Raw genomic sequence first — 22612 nt, 5'->3', positions numbered from 1 at the left:
TGTAACTCCAAGCTTCAGTAGATACCACAAGTTTATAAAATGCAGCAAAATTATTTTAATTCTAGCTTAACTTATAAAGACAGCTGGTTTTCTGATTTCATCCAATCTATGCTTGGAGCTTCGACTCCAAGGTGACTCGCAGTTTGCATTTTTACACAGGTTTATGTGCATCACAGGCCACAGTTATCAATTTGAGATTCTGGCTGCAATCTAGTTGCTACTTCAAGCACTAGATCCAAATGTTCCACCTAATTGGTTTTTATTTTTATCCATAGTTATATTTGCCCATTGTTGGTATGTTAAAGTACCTTTCTAGTTCTCTATTTGTATTGTGCCATTTTGTGTGCTCTATTCTGATAAATACAAAGCAAGAACATCTGTTCTTAACATGAAGAAAATTCCAATAACACTTAATAATAGCAACTACTGTTGGAATAAAAGTCTCTACACTTCAAAAACATAAAAAAGCATTAAGGAACTCAACCAGGTAGCAACAATATCAAATAAAAGTAAAATATGTTTGACTACAATGAATACACCATTTGAGTAGAATAGGAAATAAAGTAAACCAGAAAATAGAATAAATGTTGATGAAGACAAATTCATCATTTTATTAATTTTATTTTGAAAATGCAGAGGAAAACTTTCATGTCATTTTAAGATGAGTGACATCTGAAAAGTTCCACGCGTTTGGATATAATTTATAATTCTAATATGAACAATTGTGTCAAGAACATCTGTTTCGAAATTAATGGAAATCTCAAATTGATTATCAATGAAAATAAAATGCACCAAGAGACAAAATAACTAATGAGTTTATATTTTTAAATCAGCAGACAAGGGGATTTTTAAGGGATAAAGAGGGTAAGAAATACATTTCAACCTGTTTTACTATATATAAATCAAAACAGAAAATACTGGGCCAAGGTGCTCTTTCATCTAAACACATTGCTGGGGCTGCTTCAGTTACATTTGGAAATTAATTTTAATGCACTTGATAATATTCATTACTAATGTGCAAGTTATAGTCAGCCAAGCAGAACATCAGGTTAGAATTTTCAATTCTCTATGTAACAGAATCCTTTTTATTAAAAAAATACAAAACAAAGGGATCTTCCAGAGAAGCATCATACATTTATTACAGGAGACCTAGTGAGCTCTCATGTAAATGTAAGGTCTTGATGCTTTACCGTTTCCTACCGAATAAAAATGTTAAATCATATCTAGTGTGTCACTCCCCACAGTGACTTGATGGATGATTTGACCCTGATCACTGAAAAATATGTAGTGTTGCTGTCCAGTGTTAAATTTATGCACCATTTCTATTTGGGGACTATTTAAAATAAAGAATATTTTCCTTGTAGTATATAAGAATGGGGTTATGTTGAACTGCAATGTAGAAGAACGTGTAATAGTGATTCATATATTTCTAATGAAGTGACTAACATAAGGAGGCTGGTTACAAGCTAGTAGCTCTTTAATTCTCTAGAGGCTGCAAGAGAGACAGTATATGAAAATTACATTTTTAGGTTCAAACACTTGTGAAAAACAACTGTGTAAATCAAATGTATAAATAGCAGAGAATTAAAAAAACATTTCCAGGAACAATGAATACAAAATGAGAACGAAGACAGAAACAGTCTTGTTATTCCATTTCTGGTGGACTTCCTGCGATTTATCTCTTTTTCTTGCTTTCTTTCTTTGCTTTCTTTCCTGATGAAGGAGTTGTAAGCTTCTGCTTTTTATTGTTATCTGAAGGCTTCAGCTCAGATTGCTCCCATTCCTGATGAGGTTAAGATAAAAAACAAATATATTTAATTTGGTTTCGACTTCCTCATATTAGGCATTTTCTAATAAAGTGTCAGCATAAACCCTACTGAACAAATGAAATGACCATTTATGCAAATGAGTAGTTATTGAACATACGAAAAATCAGATCTAAACTTTAAACTTCTAATTCATTATTGACATGATTGCTTATGACTTTAATGGCAACCACAAGGTTTCAGCTCTCATCAGGTCACTAACAGAAATCAAACCTATCATTGGCTCTCCAAGCAGCAAACATAATGAAACTGAATATCAAAGGCAACACGAGTGAATCTGCAGATGCTGGAAATAAATAAAAACACAAAATGCTGGCAGAACTCAGCAGGCCAGACAGCATCTATGGGAGGAGGTAGTGACAACGTTTTGGGCCGAAACCCTTCATCAGGAGTGAAGTAACATGGGATGGTCGAGGGGGGATAAGAAGTGGGGGGAGGGATAAAGTAGAGAGCTGGGAAGTGATAGGCTGGAGGGAAATGGGCTGGGGGAAGGTGGAGAATTATGGGAAATAAAAGAGAAAGGTAGGGCTGGGGGGAGATTATAGTGGGGGGGGAAAGAGAGAGAAAGAGAACCAGACTAAAATAATAGATAGGGATGGGGGTAAGGGTGGGGGCAGGGGTATCAGCGGAGGTCTGTGAGTTGGATGTTCATGCCGGCAGGTAGGAGGCTACCCAGGCGGGAGATAAGGTATTGCTCCATCGACCTGCGTGCGGCCTCATCTTGACGGTAGAGGAGGCCATGGACAGACATGTCAGAGTGGGAGTGGTCTGTGGAATTGAAGTGTGTGGCCACAGGGAGATCCCGCCACTGCTGGAGGACTGAGTGCCGGTGTTCGGCAAAACGGTCTCCCAGTCTGCGGCGGGTCTCCCCAATGTATAAATGGCCACATCGGGAGCACCGGATACAGTATATCACCTCAGTTGACTCGCAGGTGAAGTGGTGCCTCACCTGAAAGGACTGTCTGGGGCCTGGGATGGTGGTGAGGGAAGAAGTGTGGGGGCAGGTGTAGCACTTCTTCCGTTTGCAGGGATGAATGCCCGGAGGGAGGTCGGTGGGGAGGGATGGGGGGGGGGGGATGAATGGACAAGGGAGTCGCGTAGGGAGCAATCCCTGTGGAAAGCCGAGAGTGGGGGGAGGGGAAGATGTGGTTGGTGGTGGGATCACGTAGGAGGTGGCGGAAGTTACGGAGGATTATGCGTTGGATCTGTAGGCTGGTAGGGTGATAAGTGAGGACCAGGGGGACTCTATCCCTGGTGGGCTGGCGGGGGGATATGAGTGAGGGCAGAGGTGCGTGAAATACGGGAGACGTGATGGAGGGCAGAGTTGATAGTGGATGAAGGGAAGCCCCTTTCTTTAAAAAAGGAAGACATCTCCTTTGTCCCAGAATGAAAGGCTTCATCCTGAGAGCAGATGCGGCGGAGGCGGAGGAATTGAGAGAAAGGGAAACTGAATATGTACTTTATACACACACCTCCTGTACCTAATAAAGAGGCCACTGAGTGTATTTCGATATGCTCATGGTCTTCTTCTGCTATAGCCCACCTACTTCAAGATTTGATGTGTTGTGTGTTCAGAGGCTCTTCTACACACCACCATTGTAACATACAATTACAGTCGGCCCTCCTTATCCATGGGGGATTGGTTCCGGGACCTCCCGTGGATGCTCAAGTCCCTTATTTAACCTATCTCAGTGTGGTGGTCTTTAGGACCCAGCGGAACCCCGGACCTTATTTAACCTGTCTCGGTGCGGTGGTCTTTAGGACCCAGCGGAACCCCGGACCTTATTTAACCTGTCTCAGTGCGGTGGACATTAGGACCTGGCATCAGAGCTCTGAATCCATAGTGTTCCTGTTCATGAAAATAATCACGATCACAATTGAAAATAAAGTGGAAGTAATAAAGCAATCGGAAAGAGGTGAAACACCATCGGTCATTGGAAAAGCGTTAGGCTACATCCGTCAACGATTGGAACAATTTTAATGGAGCATGAGAAAGGCCCTGCCCTGATGAAAGCTACAATTATTACTAAGCAATGCAGTGGTTTGATTATTGAAGTACATACATTTCTTAAGTGTTTTATATGCATAGAAAGGTAAAATATATACTAAATAATAAGACAAACGTTTGACTAACTGACGCTAAATAATGCCGGATGTACCTGTTCCGACTTCAAATCCGACTTAAAGATGGATTCAGGAACGGAACTCGTTCATAACCCGGGGACTGTCTGTACTTTTAAATCATCTCTAGATTACTTATAGTACCTAATACAATGTAAATGCTATCTAAATAGTTGTTATACTGCATTGTTTAAGGAATAACAACAAGAAAACAGTCTGTACATGCTCAAACAACGAGTGCTGGAGAGAGAACTTCCGGGTTTTCCTGGTCCGCAGTTGGTTGAATCCGCGCATGCGGAAGCCGCGGATAAGGAGGGCCGACTGTATTTGAGTTACAATCACCTTCCCGTCAGCTTGAACCACTGACCTCTCCTCTGACCATTCTCCTCTGACCTCTGTCTTTAACAAGGCATTTTTGCCCATAGAACTGCCACTTACTGTATGATTTTTTTAATTTCTGCACCATTCTTTGTAAACTCTAGAGAACGTTGTGTACGAAAATCCCAGGCGATCAGCAGTTTGAGATGCTCAAACCACAGCCTCTGACACCAACAATCAAAGTCAGTAAAACCACATTTCTTCCCCACCCTGGTGTTTGGTCTGAACAACAACCGAACCTCTTGATCATGACTGGATGCTTCTATACATTGAGTTGCCGTCACATGGTTGGCTGATTGGATATTTGCATTAATGAAGTACAAATAAAGTGGCCACTGTTATACTGTAAATGCTGAAAGTAAGGTCTTACCAAAGTGCTATGAAGGTGCAGTATTTATATACCTTATGCAATTTATTAAACCAGCTTTAAGTTATTTTCTACAGTCTTCTATGTAGTTAAATGCATCCTCTAATATTTCAGAGGGATGTCAGGGACAGCATGAACTGGAACAAGCGCAGTACTCATGGTCACTGCATTTTGAACACATTGATTGATTCTGTGCTTACAAAACCTCCCGAGGAATGACTAAAAATAGTAAACACTGATTGAAAAGTTTCTCAATTATAGAAACATACAAGGAACCATTCCGGGGTTCAGTAGAATTAACAGGAAAAGCTAAAACATAATTTTGAAATCACCACAAAAACATGTTAACTTTGGCCTATAAATCAGATTAGCTTCAAATCAGATGGGGGGGGGGGGGGAAGTAAAACATTTCTGGGAAAATGACCAAAGTTCTATGAATGGTAATGTATTGATGCACAATTGAAATATTGACTGCATGACACCAGTACTTGCAAACCCTGATTTAGTGGTTGACCTATGTTAAATTAAGCAGTTCAAAATGAGACAGTGACAAATTGCAGCAACTAACTTAAAAATCCCCAGTTACAGAGAACGAGCTCATGTGCAGACCCTGGGCATGAAATTCATGCCTGCAAGAAAATGAAACTCAGGGTTGTACATTGTGACATGTAACTGTTATGTGCTTTGATAATTAATTTACTCTGAACTTTGAAAAGGAATAGTAGGAGACAGGAATGCTAGGACAGGACTCTTTGTGATCGGAAGCCTGTGACTAGTGATATTCCGCAAGAACCAGTGCTGGGACCTCTGAAGCTTGCAATACATGTGAATGATTTGCATGTGATTACGGGAGACGAGATTAGTATATCTGTGGGTGATACGAAAATTGGCGGAGTGGTTAAAAACAGTCTCAGAATGTAGAGCAGGCGTTCTCACCCTGAGGTCCATGGACCCCTTGCTTAATGGTATTGGTCCAGGGCATAAAAAAGGTTGGGAACCCCTACTGTAGAGAGATATCAATGTAACGTGAAATGAGATGAAATTTAGCAGTTGGAGTTTAATCCAGATAAATGAGCAGTGATGCATTCTGGGAGCACTAATGAGGTTAAGATGTATACTACAGCAGGGTTGGTCATAAGGATTATTAAAAGAATAGAGAGAACTTATCCACAGATCCTTGAAGATGGTAGTGCAAGTCGATAACATGGTTAGGAAGGCATATGGGAAATTAGTCTGCATTTCTCAAGGCATCGAATAGAGAAGCAGACATCTTAAGCTCTAACTTTATAAAATTTCATGACACATGCCAGTGATAATAAACCTAATTCTGATTCTGACCTTATGTAGAATACTGTTCTAGTCAGTAACGTATTGGATGGTGCTGGAGAGGGCGCAGAGGAGATTCATCTGGGTGTTTCCTGGGATGCAGTAGCTCATTTACAAGGAGGAACACCAGGAGTTCTCCCTGGAGTGCAAGAGATAAAGTGCGGACATAACCGAGGTACATAAAGTTATGTGTGTATCGATGGGGAAGATTGCAGGGAACCTTTCCCCGTATCAGTGAGAGATAAAACCAGTGGACATAGATTTTAGGGGGAAAAGGTGATGGGGCTCTTTTCATACAGATAGTGGTAAGCAGCTGGAAAGAATTGCTTAAGACTGTGCTTGAAGCTGGGTTACTGAGAGTCATTAGGTTTCCAGATGAGCACTTGAGTTGCTTAGGCATAGAGATTGACCAAGGGCTGTGAAGGTATTAATAAAATATAAAGATTAACTTCATTTATCACATATACATTGAAAGATACAGTGAAATGTGTTGTTGGCATCAATGACCCACACAGTCCAAGGAAGATCTGGGGGTAGCCAGATCTAAGGCGTGGATCTAATTCGCAACTGAGTAGCATCTGCTTTCATTGTACCCTACAGGAGCCTGATCATTATCCTTATCCCTTAATCACCAAAGATTAATAGCATGGCCATTTACTTTCTAATCCTTACTAATCCATGTGACTTTTGGAATGTGAGGAAACCAGAGCACCCAGAGGAAACCCACATAGTTGCAGGTGGAATGTACAAACTCCTTACTGACAGCAGCAGGAATTGAACCCTTGTTGCTGGCACTAAGGAGTTACGCTGGCAGCTATGCTGCCATGCACGGGTGAGTTGGGCCAGATGTTTTCTAGCTGTTAAATCTCATGACTCTAGGGGAAAAAAAACCCTTTGACTTGGGAATGAAAGAGACTGCAGACACTAGAATCTAGAGCTACACACAAAGTGCAGGAGGAACACAGCGGATCTGATAGCACCCATGGAGGGAAATGGACAGTTAACATTTCAGGTCGAGAGCTTCATCTGGACACATGGGTGAGAGTGTGGTCGAGGAGCAGGAAAGCAGCAGAAGTCACAGGCTCCAGATGAAGGGTCTTGACCTTCAAACTTGGCTCTCTGTTTCCCTCCACTGATACTGACTGCCATTGTCTTGCCAGCACCTAACAGAACATCATTTCCCTTCACTATCACATTCCCATTTTGTAAATTCTTAGATCAAGGCAATCTAGATTGCCTACAATCCCAACATACCACCAATGGACATGTTCAGTAAACACTGGAATTAATCCATAAGTCTCCATTAAACCTGCCAGCAGGTGAGGAAAATGCTCAACGACTTTTTTCCCGCTTCCATTCACGATACATCAACTCTCAAACTACATCCACACTAGACTGGATAATTTTGAAAACGCCGGTTTCGCGTAAAAACGATAGGCGTCCACACTATGCGTTTTTGAAAATATCTCTATCCACATTGAAACAGAGATTTCGGCGAATCTCCTCCTCCTGCGCATGCGCAGGACACATCTACCGAAAACAAGCGACATGTTTGGTGTCGAATCACACCGTAAAAGTGCACGTTTGTGTAGTTACAGACTAGAAAAACTTAAAACGACGGACAGCTGTTGGCTCTCGTGCAGGAGAACTTAAAAGTAAAAAAAAACAAAAAACAAATACTGGAGCGTACAGAGGCAACCGACAGGGAGTTCACAGACAGATTGACCCGGCTGACGACGAACATTGAAAAACTGACTAACCCTGTTGCATTAATAAAGCACCTTGTTAAATGTATAAAACATGTCTGCATCAGTGTTATCCTGTATTTCCATACAATGGTAGATTAGGCTGTTACACATCTATTGTCAGAGAAGTACTTGCATAAATAGGTAAACCACCTTCATACGAGCGAGGACAGAAAACAGGCCAAAGTGAGGATACTTATTTATTCAGTAAGTTATGGGTCAAAGTATTTGGTGAGTTCATTTCTAACTCTTCTGGCTTCAGTCTTGTTGCCGTCTGTTCTGAAATTGTTAGGTTGTGTTCAAGAAAACAATGAAATAGCGCGCTGCCATCTGACAGCGTTTTCAGATTTCTCCAGTTACCCCGTCCACACTGATCTGCCCAAGCAGCGTTTTCAAAAATACCCACCCTGGAAAGCGTTTCTGAAAAGCCCCAGTTTCAGGGGACAAAAACGCCATTTTAGTGTGGATAAAAACCAAGAGAAAAGGCTTTAGTTACGGATTTATCCGGTGTAGTGTGGACGTAGCCTCAGATTATACAAATTTTGCTAAATATTTTCAGGCGTGGATCTAATTTGCAACTGAATGACTCAGTAGCATCTGGTTTCATTGTACCCTACAGGAGCCTGATCATTACCCTTATTCCTTAATCACCGAAGATTAATTTGGAATTTCCTGCTCCCATCCCTTTTCAAGCAGAGGACGTGCCCAGTCACTTGACTGTTTTGCAGAGGAGAATTTTTTTACTAAGTGATACAGCACGGTAGCAGGCCCTACTGATTATATGATTAATCTCTCCCTGTCCCAGTGTAGAGTGCCCTCCTGCTTCGAAAACATCCATCATTGTTTCTGTACCTAATAAGACCAAGGTAACACATCTGAACAACTGCCATCCTGTCACATTCACTTCAATAATAAGCAAATGCTTTCAGAGGCTGCTCAAGGACTACATCTGCAGCTTGTTACCACCCACACTGGACCCTCTACAACTCGCTCACCGATGCAACCAATGGACAGACGACGCAATAGACATAGCTCTAAACACTGTCCTTACACATCTGAAAAGGGATGCTTTTGTGAGAATACAGTTCTCAGACTACAGTTCAGCATTCAACACCATAATTCCCTCCAGGCTCGACAGGAAGCTCAGAGACTTCAGCCTTCACCCTGCCTTATGCAGCTGGATCCTGGACTTCCTGTCAGATCACCAGCAAGTGGTAAGAGTGGGTTCCCTCACCTCCAAACCTCAACACAGGTGCCCCCTAGGACTGTGTACTAAGCCCCCTCCTTTACTCTCTGTATACCCATGACTATGTCCCCACCCACAGCACCAATCTGCTAAATAAATTTGCTGACAACACTACACTGATTGGCTTAATCTCAAATAATAATGAGGCAGCCTACAGAGAAGACATCACCCTGACACAGCGGTGTCAAGAAAACAATTTCTCCCTCAATGTCACAAAAACAAAGGAGCTGGTTGTGGATTACAGGAGGAATGGAGTCAGGCTAACCCCTGTAGACATCAATGAATCTGGGGTTGAGAGGGTAAACTACTTTAAGTTCCGAGGGCCTCACGTGGTCTCTACATACCAGCTATGTGGTGAAAAAGGCACAACAGCACCTTTTTCACCTCAGATGGTTGAAGAAGTTTGATGTGGGCCCCCAAATCCTAAGAGCTTTCTGTAGGGGCACAACTGAGAACATCCTGACTGGCCGCATCACTGCCTGGTAAGGGAATTGTACCTCCCTTAATCGTAGGACTCTGCAGAGTGGCGCAGACAGCCCAGAACATCTGTAGATGTCAACTTGCCACTATTCAGGACATTTACAAAGACAGTTGTGTAAAAAGGGCCCGAAAGATCATTAGGGACCCGAGTCACCCCAATTACAAACTGTTTCAGCTGCTACTATCCAGGAAACGGTACCACAGCATAAAAGCCAGGGCCAACAGGCTCCGGGACAGCTTCTTCCACCAGGCCATCTGACTACTTAATTCATGCTGACACATCTGCATTTCTATGTTATATTGACTATCCTGTTGTACATACTATTTATTATAAATGACTATAATTGCACATTTAGACAGAGGTGTAACATAAAGATTTTTACTGTTCATGTATATGAAGGATGTAAGTAATAGTCAATTCAATTCATATCGCTCCAATCACAAAAGCAAACCTCTGTCTCCTACTACCAAACCACTCATCTGACTATTCCCCTCCACAGATGCTGCCTGATCTGCTTGACATCCACTAGAATTTTTTTTTGCTCCAGATTCCAGCACCTGTAGTATTTTCAGTCTCCCCTATCAGATCTTAATAGCCGTTGTGTCCTGGATCCCAGAGGTTCTAAACTTTTGGATCAATCCCCAATGTTTGATCCTTAAAGAGGCCATACCAAAATCCACATAGACTACTTTAACTACCCTCATGAATACATTTTGTTACCTTTTCAGTAAATTCAAATTGGTCCAATACAATTTCCTTCTAATGAACCTGTGCTTATTTAATTAATCCCTGCATTTCAAAGTGCAGATTTTAGTATCATAGAAAAGTACAGCACAGAGACAGGCCATTCAGCCCATCTGATCCATGCCAAACTATTTAAACTGCCTACCCTCATTGACCCACACCAGGACCAAAGCCCTTCATACCCCTACTATCCATAATATGCCTACCCAAATGCCTCTTAAACATTGAAATCAAGCTCAGATGCACCACTTGTGCTAGCAGCTCATTCTGTACTCTCACGACCCTCTGAATGAAGTTGTTTCCACTTATGTTCCCCTTAAACTTTTCACCTTTCACTCTTAAACTACGGCCTCTTGTTGAAATCCCACTCAACCTCAGTGGAAGAAGCCTGCTTGTATTTACCCTAGCTATGCCTCTCATAATTTTGTAACCCTCTATCAAATCTCCGCTCCATCTTCTATGTTCTAAGGAATACAGTCCTAACTCATTCAATCTTTCCTTATAACTCAGGTCCTCCAGAGCCAGCAACATCATTGTAAACTTTCTACATATTCTTTTAACCTAATTTACCGTTTGTACATCCTTCCCGCAGATAGATGACCAAAACTGCACCAATTTTGATTTCAGAAATGTTGCCCTGGCACTAAAGTGCATGTAAATCTTTGTGAAACTTATCCTACTTCATGCTGAACACTACCCACCATCACTTGCTTTGCATTATCTTCGTATCTTTACAGCTTCCAGCTCAAGAGCATTTATGGGGTTACAGGACATAATTATGCATGCATGAGTGGATGCATAGGTGGGAGGAAAGGGGCCTGTTTTGCTGTTTTTCTGTTGTTGGTGTTGGTTGTCATTCTGAACATTGTAAACGTGCTACGTTGGTGCCTGAATGTGTAACGACACTTGCGGGCCTCACCTAGCACACCCTCGCACTGTGTTGGTTGTTAATGCAACGACACACTTCACTGTATATTTTGATGTACATGTGATAAATAAAGGAATGAATGAATTAATTATGAAGGCATTAAGCATGAAAAGACTCTTAAGGGACTTCACTGTTAACAGTTTCATCAAATATTCCTGCAAATTGCACCACAAAGAATATACCCGTCAATCATAATGCCATTAGTTTCAAAGTAATTATGCAAAAGGAGAGGTCTGCTCCACGGGTTGAGATTCTAGATTGGAGAAAGGCCAATTTTGATAGTATCAGAAAGAAACCGGCAGGTGTGGGTTGGAACGGGCTGTTTTCTGGCAAAGGTGTACTTAGTAAAAGGGAGGCCTTCAAAGGTGAAATTTTGAGAGTGCAATGCTTGAGAGTACAAGAAATGCAAGGGAACACATAAGAAAGAAATCAGGAGGGTTTAAAGGCATGAGGTTGCCCTCACAGCAAAGTGAAGGAGAATCCTAAGGGATTCTACAGATATGTTAAGAGCAAACGGATTGCAAAGGATAAAATTGATCGCCTGGAAGATCAGAATGGTAATCCATGTCTTGAGGTAAAATGGAAGAGATTCCCTAGGACCCTATGGGAGGATAGTGCAGAAATTGCAGGGCCCTAGCAGAGATATTTAAATCATACTTAGCAACAGGTGAGGTACCAGAGGATTGGAGGATAGCTAATGTTGTTCCGCTCTTTAAGAAAGGCTCTAAAAATAAACCTAGAGATTATAGGCCAGTGATTCTGACATCAGCAGTGGGAAAGTTATTGGAAGTTATTCTAAGGGACTGGAGAAAAGAGTATTCGGTTAGACATGGACTGATTAGGGAAAGTCAGCATGTCTCTGTGCATGGTTAAGTCATGTCTAATCAATCTTATGGAATTCTTCAAGGAAGTTACCAGGAAAATTGATGAAGACAGGGCAGTGGGTGTTGTCTTCATGGACCTTAGCAAGGCATTTGACAAGGTTATGCATGGGAAGTTTGGTCAAGTAGGTTCAGACATTTGGCATTCAAGATGAGGTAGTAAATTGGATTAGATATTTGCTTTGTGAGAGAAGCCAAAGATTGGTAATAGATGGTTACCTCTCTGAGACTAGTAGAGTGCTGCTAGGTCCATTGTTGTTTGTCATCTATATCAATCTTCTGGATGATAATGTGGCTAACTGGATCAACAAGTTTATGGAGGATACCAAAATTGGTCATGTAATGGAGAGCGAGGAAGACTATCAGAACTTGCAGTGGGATCTGGACCATCCAGAAAAATGGGCTGAAAGAAATGCAGACAAGTGCAAGGTGTTGTACTTTGGTAGGACCAACCCGGGCAAATCTTACACAGGGAAGGGCAGAGCAATGAGGAGTGCTGTAGAACAAAGGGATCTGGGAATACAAGTTCATCAGTCACTGAAAGTGGTGTCACAGGTAGATAGGGCTGTAAAGGAAGCTTTGGGCACACTGGGCTTCATAAATCAAAGTATTGAGTACAGGAGATGGGATGATATGTTGATGTTGTGCAACGTATTGGTGAGCCTAATTTGGAGTATTTTGTGCAGTTTTGGTCATCTACTTACAAGAAAGATGTAAATAAGATTGAAAGAGTACCTGGATGACCTGAGTTATAAGGAAAGATTGAATAGGTTCCTTGGAACACAGGAGATTGAGGGGAGATTTGATAAAGGAATACAAAATTATGAGAGATATAAATAGGGTAAGTGCAAGCAGGCTTTTTCCACTGCAGTTGAGTGGGACCATAACTAGACATCATGGTTAAGGTTTAAGGGGAACAAGAGGAATCTTCTTCACTTAGGGAGGGTTGTAAGAGTATGGAACGAGCTGCCAATGCAAGTGATGCACACAAGCTCAACTTCAACATTTAAGAGAAGTTTGGATAAGTACACGGATGGTAAGGGTATGGAGGGCTATGGTCCCCGGTACAAGTCGATGGGAGTAGGCAGTTTAAATAGGTTGGTGTGGACTGAAGGGCCTGTTTCTATGCTGTACTTTTCTATGACTCTATGATTCTAATCAAATACATATCCTCTGCAACATTTTCATCTTTCTTCATGGGAACTGTAATCAAGATCTTTCCAAAATCTAAAGCTTACCATGCCCTGTATCTTCAAATATTCTAAAGTACATTGAAAAGTCCTCCCTTTGATTTTATTTCTATACACAGAGCATATTATCTTTTATTAAAGCATTCATAATTTTAACCTTAACTGATGCCTGTCTCACTAGTCTGAAATTTCCTGCATCTCTTTTGAGTGGAAAAAAAATTAAGAATCAATTGTCAAATGTTAAAGTTTTTGCACATATCTTTCCAGTAGCTAAGTTAGATGTGCTGGGGTCCCTACTATTTTCTGCATTTGTTCCCTGGAGACCATCAGATCACCTTGTTTACTGATCATAAAAATGCACAGCTGTTCAACAGGAAAGTCGGCAAACAGATGACCGATGTGATGACTCACTTCCGCAACTTCGTGACATCTCCAGATCAAACAAGTTACCAATGCCTACTCGTTAAAAATTGGCCAACCGTCCAACAATCAACTTTCCTCTCTCACAAATATTAAGCGATTAACAGCCAACATAATTAAAGAGCACACCCACCTGGACATTCCCTCTCCTATCCCTGCCATCAGGCAGAAGACACAAAACCTGAAAACATGCACCACTGTTTCTGCTGTTTCAAGACTACATATACAATAAAATGGATTCTTGGCCCATTATCTACCTTGTTATGTCCTTGCACTGTAATGTCTGCTGCATTGCACTTTCTCCGTAACACTACATTCTCATTCAGCTACTGCTTTCCTCCTTTTGCTAACTGAATATACTGATGTGATAAACTTATCTGCGTGGATGGCATGCAAAACAAAGTTTTTTTTAAAACTGCACCTCACTACACGTGACGATAATAAACCAATTACCTCAGCTCCAATTTATTTAGCATTTTTCAGTATCTAATCGATAAGTTTGATACTCCTCTCTAATCCCATGTTCAATTATGATTGCTTATATTTTTTCATGACAAAGAAACTTTGAGATGGGACGTGAGCAGATGATCGACTCCATATTGCTGATTAAGGCTGTGAGAAAGATTGAAATTTCAAAGTGAATGCAGAAGGCAGGTGAGGATTCAGCGCTGGCTGCATACCATTTGATAACTCTGCTGCCGGACAAGGAGTCTGTGTGGCTTATCACTGTGTCCGGAGGGTATAGGCCTCTGCACTCAAGCCATGCTTCTCTATTTCCATAGTGTTTCCTAGGTGCTGTGTTTATGGATCTGGACAATGGCTATGGATTTTTTTCTATCTTTATGGTTTTAATATTCTGTGTTGTCACCCTTCACTCGTTTTTTTGTGTGGGGGAGGAGGGTTTGGGGGTCGATGCTCTCATTGCACTTTTGCGCAGGGAGAGGGGATTTGGAGGCTGATGATCTGGTTGTGTTTTGTGTGGGGGGTTGTTGATGATCATGTTGCCATTCTTTTTTTCAGAGGGGGTGGGTTTACTGTTTCTTTTTGAACTGACTTCTGTGGTTTTCTTTGTTTTGTGGCTTATCTGGACAAGAAGAATCTCAGAGCTGTATACTGCATACAAACTTTAATAATAAGTGAACCTTTGAAATTTTGAAGTTAAATGCTGCTTATATTATTCACATCTCTTGCAATATTCAAATCTGAATGACAAATCATACTGATTTATTTCTTCTTCAGAACTCAACTGTCTCGGCCTGAAACGCTGACTGTTTGTTCATCTCCACGGATGCTGTCTGACCAGCTGAGCGACTCCATCATTTTGCATGCATTGCTTTGGATTTCCAGCATCTGCAGAATTTCTCGTGTTTTTGACTTATTTCTTGCTGTGTTCTCCTGACATTCACTCTGTATTTCGGTGTCATTTCCCTTCAGGGCTTTCATGCCTTTTTAAAAAAACGAGTTGCTTGATATTTCAGAACCAGCGAGCTTTGAAGCATGGTGTCTTTGTTATTCATTAAAGAACTGTCCTTTAAAATCACTTTCTTGCGGGGAGAATGCCACAGTTTCTGCAACACATTCAAACTGACTAATCTCAATCTGACCAAGAGTTCCATTGCTTTATTCGCCTAAGGTCCTGACTGCTCCGTGGGTCAAGTTTAAAAAGGCTTCTATGTTGAGCTTTGAATAAGATGGGCAAAATTGGGGAAAACTAACCTCAGTGCTTTTAATTAGTCATCTGCAAACATCACTCAATTAGCTCGGCTCATGGGGTGTACTGCAATAGCATTTTGGTCTGTGGTGTTCTGACAGATCACGAGCCTTGGAATTGGTTGAGAGGGAGGGGTCAGAGACCGCAGAGGAGTTGTGCAGATAACCTTCTGAAATTACGATTGGATAATCCAGCTCATTGTGGAATCGGCCTCTGGAGTCAAATGCAACAGGAATGTACAAGGCCCTTCAGTAAGGATCTTGGGATGCAAGTAGAATATGGCAATACATATGGATATGGTGGTAAAGGTGACGTACAGCATACTGGTCTGGTGCTGAATGTAGAAGTCAGCGTTACATTATAGAATCAGTGTACACTAGAGAGGTCTCGACAAACTAAACAGATCAATAGTTCTCAGGTTTCTGCAAATGAGATCCAGAAAGTCATCAGGCAGAAGCTCTGGATCAATAATGTGTAAAATTTATGGGCACTTTATTAAAGATATAATCACATGGGATCTACGTATTTATAACCTCCCATGGTATTGGAGACATGAGCATAAAATCAGGATCACAGAGTACAGAAACAGGCCCTTCAACCCAATTAGTCCATACCAATTATCTAACCTCATCCCATTGCCTCTGTTTGGCCCAAATCCTTCTAAACCTTTATCATCCATGTACCTTTTAAACGGTGTTAATCTATTTGCCTCAGCCACTTCCTCTGGCAGCTCATTATAGTAAATGACCATCCTCTGGGTGTTGTCCCTCAGGTTCCTGTTCATTCTCTCCCCTCTCATCTTAAACCTGTGCTCTCTAGTTCTTGATTCTCCATTCCTGAAAAAAAAAGTCTTTGCACATTTCATTTCCCATAACGCAACCTGTCAGCAATTAGAAATCGCAGCCCTATGGTCGGTATTCTACTGGCATCTGTATCCTGGGAAGACATCACCAAGCGGATGACAGAAGGATCAGTCAACACACACAAAATGCTGGCATCGTATGGAAAAGGCCAAGACCCTTCATCAGGACTGGAGAGAAAAAGACGAGGGGTCAGAGTTAGAAGGTAGGAGGAGGAAAAAAAGAAACACAAAGTGATAGGTGAAACCGGGCTGGAGAAGGGGGAAACCTGATAGAGAGGACACAAGGCTCCAGAGGGAGGGGATGGGTAGGTAAGGAGATAAGGTGAGAGAGAGAGAGAAAAGGGAATGAGGAATAATGAAAGGGGATGGCATTATCAAAAGTGCGAGAAATCGATGTTTATTCCAAGGCTTTGACACTCCCTTGGGGCTGGGCAGCAATGGTAGACAACATTTTGAAGTGAGTGAACAGACTGACAGTCTGAATCACCTTTCAGCGATACAGATTTGTGGGCTTGCTATGTTGCCGCTGGATTGTGTGGTGACACATGTTAGGTTGTTAATGCAAATGACACATTTCACTGTATGAGGCTACCCAGGTGGAATACAAGGTGTTTCTCCTCCAACCTGAGTGTGGCCTCATCGCGGCAGTACAGAAGGCCATGGACCGGCATGTTGGAATTGGAATGGGTAGTGGAATTAAAAAGGGTGGCCACTGGGAGATCCCATTTTTTCCCTGGCAGATGGAGCGTAGGTGCTCGGCGAAGCAAACTACGTCAGGTCTCACCGATATACAGGAGGCCACACCGGGAGCACCAGATACAGTAGATGACCCCAACAGACTCACAGGTGGAGTGTTGCCCTGAATGGTAGTGAGGAAGGAGGTGTAGGGGCAGGTGTAGAACATGTTCCGCTTGCAAGGATAAGTGCCAGGAGGGAGATCAGTGGGGAGGGACGAACAGACAACGCATTTGCATAGTGAGCAATCCCTGCAGAAAGTGGAGAGGAAGGAAAGATGTGCTTGGTGGTGGGATCCCATTGGAGATGCTGGAAGTTACAGCGAATTTTGCACTGGACGTGGAGGCCGGTGTGGTGGTAGGTGAGGACAAGAGGAACCCTATCTCTGGGTGGCGAGAGGATGGGGTGAAGGCAGGCATGCATGAAATGGAACAGATGGTTGAGGGCAACGTTTCTGGTGGAGGGAGGAAAGCCTCTATCTTTGAAGAAGGAGGACATCTCCTTTGTTCTGGAATGAAAAGCCTCATCCTGAGAGCAGATGCAGTTGAAATGCAGGAATTGAGAGAAAGGGATGGCATTTTTACAAGTAATGGGTGGGGTGAGTTATAGTTCAGGTAGCTGTGAGAGTCAGTGGGTTTATAATAGACATCAGTAGATAAGCTGTCTCCAGAGATAGAGACAGAGTGATCGAGAAAGTGGAGGGAGGTGTCTTAAATGGACCAGGTAAATTTGGAAGTTTGTGAAAGTTGGAAGCAAATTTGATGCAGGACACAGCACCAATACAGTCGTTGATGTAGCGTAGGAAAAGTTGGGGAGTGACACCAGTGTAGGCTTGGAACCCAGACAGCTGTGAGAGTTAATGGGTTTATAATAGACATTAGTAAATAAACTGTCTCCAGAAAGTCACCTTCTAACTCTGACTCCTCATCATTTTATCTCCTGTCCTGATGAAGGGTCTTAACCTGAGATGTCGACTATGCTCTTTTCCACAGATACTGCTTGGTCTTCTGAGTTCCTCCAGCATTTTGTGTGTGTTGCTTGGATTTCCAGCATCTGCCGATTTTCTCTTGTTTGTGAGAAGAATTAAATATATGCTCAAAGCTTCTTAGAAAAAAGAAAAATTTGACTGACCTCTGGAAATCTCTGGCCCATGTCTCATCAAAAAAGAGAAGGAGCATTCAGGCTGGCATTGAGAATTGAATTGACACATTTTTAGGACATAGAATCTCAACATAGACAGCAAGAATGCACAACCTTACAAACTACCCACCTACCTTTCCTCTTAATCACATCCTGCCCAATCGGTGGAAGCTAGCAGTTGCAAAATAGGCCTCATGAAAAAAGTTCTCACAAGGAGAATGGAAGTAGAGGACCTCCCCAGGTTTTGGCAGGGTTCCACTCCTGTGAACTTTCATAACTTGGGGAGGGCCAGCAAGTCCTCCTCAAGGTAGAAGTACTGCCAAATGGGGCATCATACCTAATCGCACACTTTCAGACCAAGGCTTTGACCCTCCCTTGGGACTGTGCAGCAATAGTGGACAACACTTTGCAATGGGTGAACAGACTGAATCACCTTTCGCTGCTACGGATTTGTGGACTTACTATGTTGGCGCCGGAATGCAAGGTGACACTTGCTTAGTTGTTAATACAAGTGACACAGTTCACTGTACGTTTTGATATGCATATGACAAATAATCTGAATATGGAATCAGCTATATAAATATGCATGTTCTAGGATTTATAGATAACTAATTTTCTATATAGACTGCCACCAAACTAATTTAAAACAGTTTCTTGAAATCATTTTTCAGCACTAATACTGGAAATTCAACATCTGCCTATCCTTCTTTTAATGATCCAATATATCTCGTCTTTGAATTTAAGATATTCAGTGTGCTACAAATTAACTCAAATTTTAATTATTAAAACAATTCAAACTTCCTAGTGGAAGCTTTCTCAAGACTAATGGTGTGTGTTGCAATGGTCCAGGCAAGCCATTTTGGAAATGTTAGGGTTTATTTAAACATTACCAGATGCATCAGTAATTATTGCCTGTGAACTACGTGCATTGCTTGGATAAGTTAAGAGTTGCTAAAAAAGGAAACATCGCAGGTCTCTGTTGTAATGTGTTTTCTAAATCAAACTACTCCACAGACAAGAGAGCAAAACTTGGTGTGCATCCACAGTTGGGCAAGCTGCAACTATCCTTGACTCCTGGCCTAAATTCCTCTAGTCTGTGACCACTGCAGCCAGCTACATCAGACTCTTTGCTATCCTGAGCTGACCTTCAAACACTTCATAACAAACACAAGATATTCTGCAGATGCTGGAAATCTTGAGCAACACATACAAAATGCTAGAGGAACTCAGCAGGACAGGCAGCATCTACAGAGGGAAATAAGCAGTCGACATATAGGTCCAAAATGTCAACTGGTTATTCCTTTCCATGGATACTGCCTGACCTACTGAGTTCCTCCAAAATTTTGTGTGTTACTTCATAACAAAGGGTTCCCCAGTAAGAGAAAAACTGCTGTATGTCTTCAATGTTATAGACATGTTCTATCCTACGATTGTACTTTGGTAAGAAGAACAAGTCAACTAAACACCAGTGTAGTTGGTTGACATTAACATTAAAGTGAAAAATTCTTTATTTGCTTTTATATAGAACTTCCTGGAAAATAAGAGCAGAAACCTTTGCAAAGAGAAATATTTTCATACATTTTCCAGCAATAGCTCAGTATGTACAACAAAAAGTAACGTTATCACAAGTTAAGCCACAATATGACAAGACGGCTTCTGTGCTGTGTCTGCCGTAAGACCGAGGATCTCCTGGTGGCCAGCCGTTTTAATTTCACTTCCCATTCCCACACTGACGTGTCGATCCACACCTCCTTTACTGCCAAGTTGGGGCCAGATGCATGTTGGAGGGGCAGTAGCTGGAAATCTCCTGATAACATCAACATTGATTTTTCCAACTATGATACACGGTACCCGGTCTGCACCCTCCCTCTTGTTCTCCCTTACCTCTCTGATGGCCTGACCCCCATCTCTTTTCCCAACTCCACACTCACAACCTACCCATAATCTTCCTTCCTCTGGTTTTCCCACCTCCTTCCCTATATTCCCTGAACTACTGTCCTTTCCTATCAGATGCCTCCTTTTTCAATCCTTTGCCTTTTCTACCTATCGCTCCCCAGCTTCTTGCACCCTTCCCATTTCTCCCCACCCCCACCTTGTTTCTCTCACCTGGATTTACCTATCACCCGCCTGCCTGTGCTCCTTCCACTCCACCTACTCTTCTATTCTGGCTTCTGACCTCTTTCCTTCCAGTCCCGATGAAGGACCATTGCTCAAAATATCAACTTCATTTCCCTCCATAGATGCTGTCTGACCTGCTGAATTGCTCCAGTATTTTGTGTGTTGCTCCAGATTCCCAGCATCTGCAGAATCCTGTGTGTACCATCAATTATATTCCAGACAACAGGAGACGTGTGTTGAAACTTTATACTAAAACCTGAATTTAGTGTATGAATCGTGAAACAAAAGACTCATTTTGTCATCCGTCCATTAACGTTAATGGAAACAATAACCAACAATAACAGTACCGGCATTGTAACAGATGAACATACAAGTATTATGCATTCATCCATTAATATTGTCAGAAACTATTTCTTTTGTGCACATTTATCATCTTAATGCTTAAAAAGCGATTTAGAATCAATTTGGAAAAGCAGATCTCTGCCAGTAGATAAGGCCTCACACAATAGCTTCAATGATACATGAATGCACCAGACTTCTTGTGGCCTCAGTAAAACGGCCCGCAGAAGGCCCCCACCCAATTCCAGACATTCTCACTTCTCCCTTCCGCCACTGGACAGAAGGTACGAAAGCCTGAAAACTTTTGCCAAGTTCAAAGGCAGCTTCTACTCGGCTGTTATGAGACTATTGAACAGTGCCTAAATATGGTAAAATGAACTCTTGACCTCACAATCTACCCTTTATTGCACCTTATTGCCTACCTGCACTGTACTTTCTCTGTGGCTGTTCTGTATTCTGTTATTATTTTACCTTGTACTACCTCAATGTGCTGTGTAATGAATTGATCTGTTCCAGTTCAAGTTTAGTGTATTGTCACACACACACACACACACACACACACACACACACACACACACACACACACACACACACACACACACACACACACACACACACACACACACACACACATACCATCAAACAAAATGTTCCTCCTGACCAAGGTGCACAGTACAGCACATATAACTCACACACAACACAAAGTAATATTATTTGTTAATTTACTAGTGGTAATAAGGTGCATTTATGGCATCACTTAAAAAATAAACAATATAACAATATTGGGCCAGCCACTGGTGCAGTGGCATCAGTATTGAACCTGAGGTGGATTGTTCCAAATTCAAATCCAGCCGGGTCCCAATCTGGGCAGCAGCAATACAGTCGGCCCTCCTTATCCACGACGGATGGGTTCCAGGACCCCTCGCGGATGCCCAAGTCCCTTATTTAACCTGTTTAGTGCGGCGGACTTTAGGACCCAGCGGAACCCTGGACCTTATTTAACCGGATCTTTAGGATCCGGCGGAGCTCTGAATTCGCAGTGTTTCTGTTCACAAAAATAATCATGATCGCGATTAAAAGTAAAGTGGAAGTAATAAAGCAATCCGAAAGATGAAACGCCATCGGTCTTTGGAAAAGTGTTAGGCTACAGTCGGTCAACGATCGGAACAATTTTAAAGGATAAAGTGAGAAAGGCCCTGCCCCGATGAAAGCTACAATTATTACGAAGCAACACAGTGGTTTAATTATTGAAATACGTACTTTCCTTAAGTGTTTTATATGCATAGAAAGGTAAAATATATACTATTTCCACCTTGTCACCTCATGGAGGGAAAAAAAACAAGGCAAGCTTTTCACTGTACCAGCTGCAAATTCAATTCCAATTCTGGAAACAAACAAGATCAGTTTGGGTCGGTATTACTGCCTAATAAGCTTTCCTCATTTACTTTGTGCGTTGGGATGATTATTAGTCGACTGGTTTGAAAACAACATTCTAAAGTCTTCCTACTTCCATAAAATGCACAAGGTCAAGGACATAGGTATGGGAAGAATAGAGCATGAAGCACAGCTTTCCATAAGATTAAAGTGGATGCCAAAAGAGTCTAAAAGCACATTTAATCCTTAAATATACTATGCATATTGAATATTTAAATACAGTAGATTCTGGTTAATTGGGGCAGCTGATTATTTGGACCAACAATGAGAGAACAAAAACTAAATTGAGAAAATAGCTGGGATTTCCTTTGTTTATTTGGGACACCACGTCGCTTAAGTTGGGCAGTAGACTGTTGACAAATAGTCTTTAACTAGCATCAGGCCATGTACTTGAGTGAATAGTTTTGAAATAGCATTAGTTGTGTGTGCATCTGTTCAAAAAGTAGTGTCACTGATAATTGCCAAGAAATAAGCAGTAAGACAATTCAGAACTGTTTTGCACTCTGCAGTTTCAAGCAATCAGCCTATGAGATGCCATAAATGGCCTCGAGTGAAAAGAAATGATTTCCCTACCTCAGCAAGTTAAGATCTACAAAGAATCTGAAGGTATCAACAATCAT

At 41.8% G+C, this 22612-nt stretch overlaps 1 protein-coding gene across 1 annotated transcript in view; it reads right to left on the bottom strand.

Moving 5' to 3' along the window:
• Positions 1-605: 605 nt before the first annotated feature.
• Positions 606-22612, bottom strand: part of manbal (mannosidase beta like) — a 66925-nt gene continuing 44918 nt past the window's right edge. The window contains exon 3 of the mRNA XM_073061917.1: positions 606-1783. Within this exon, the coding sequence (XP_072918018.1) occupies positions 1676-1783 (108 nt within the window). The 3' untranslated portion in view covers positions 606-1675. The remainder of the gene's footprint in view (positions 1784-22612) is intronic.

Source organism: Hemitrygon akajei, chromosome 11, assembly GCF_048418815.1.
Source record: "Hemitrygon akajei chromosome 11, sHemAka1.3, whole genome shotgun sequence".
Classification (NCBI taxonomy): domain Eukaryota; kingdom Metazoa; phylum Chordata; class Chondrichthyes; order Myliobatiformes; family Dasyatidae; genus Hemitrygon; species Hemitrygon akajei.
The sequence above is the reverse complement of the archived record's forward strand: the minus strand, read 5'-3'. Positions and strand labels throughout refer to the sequence as shown.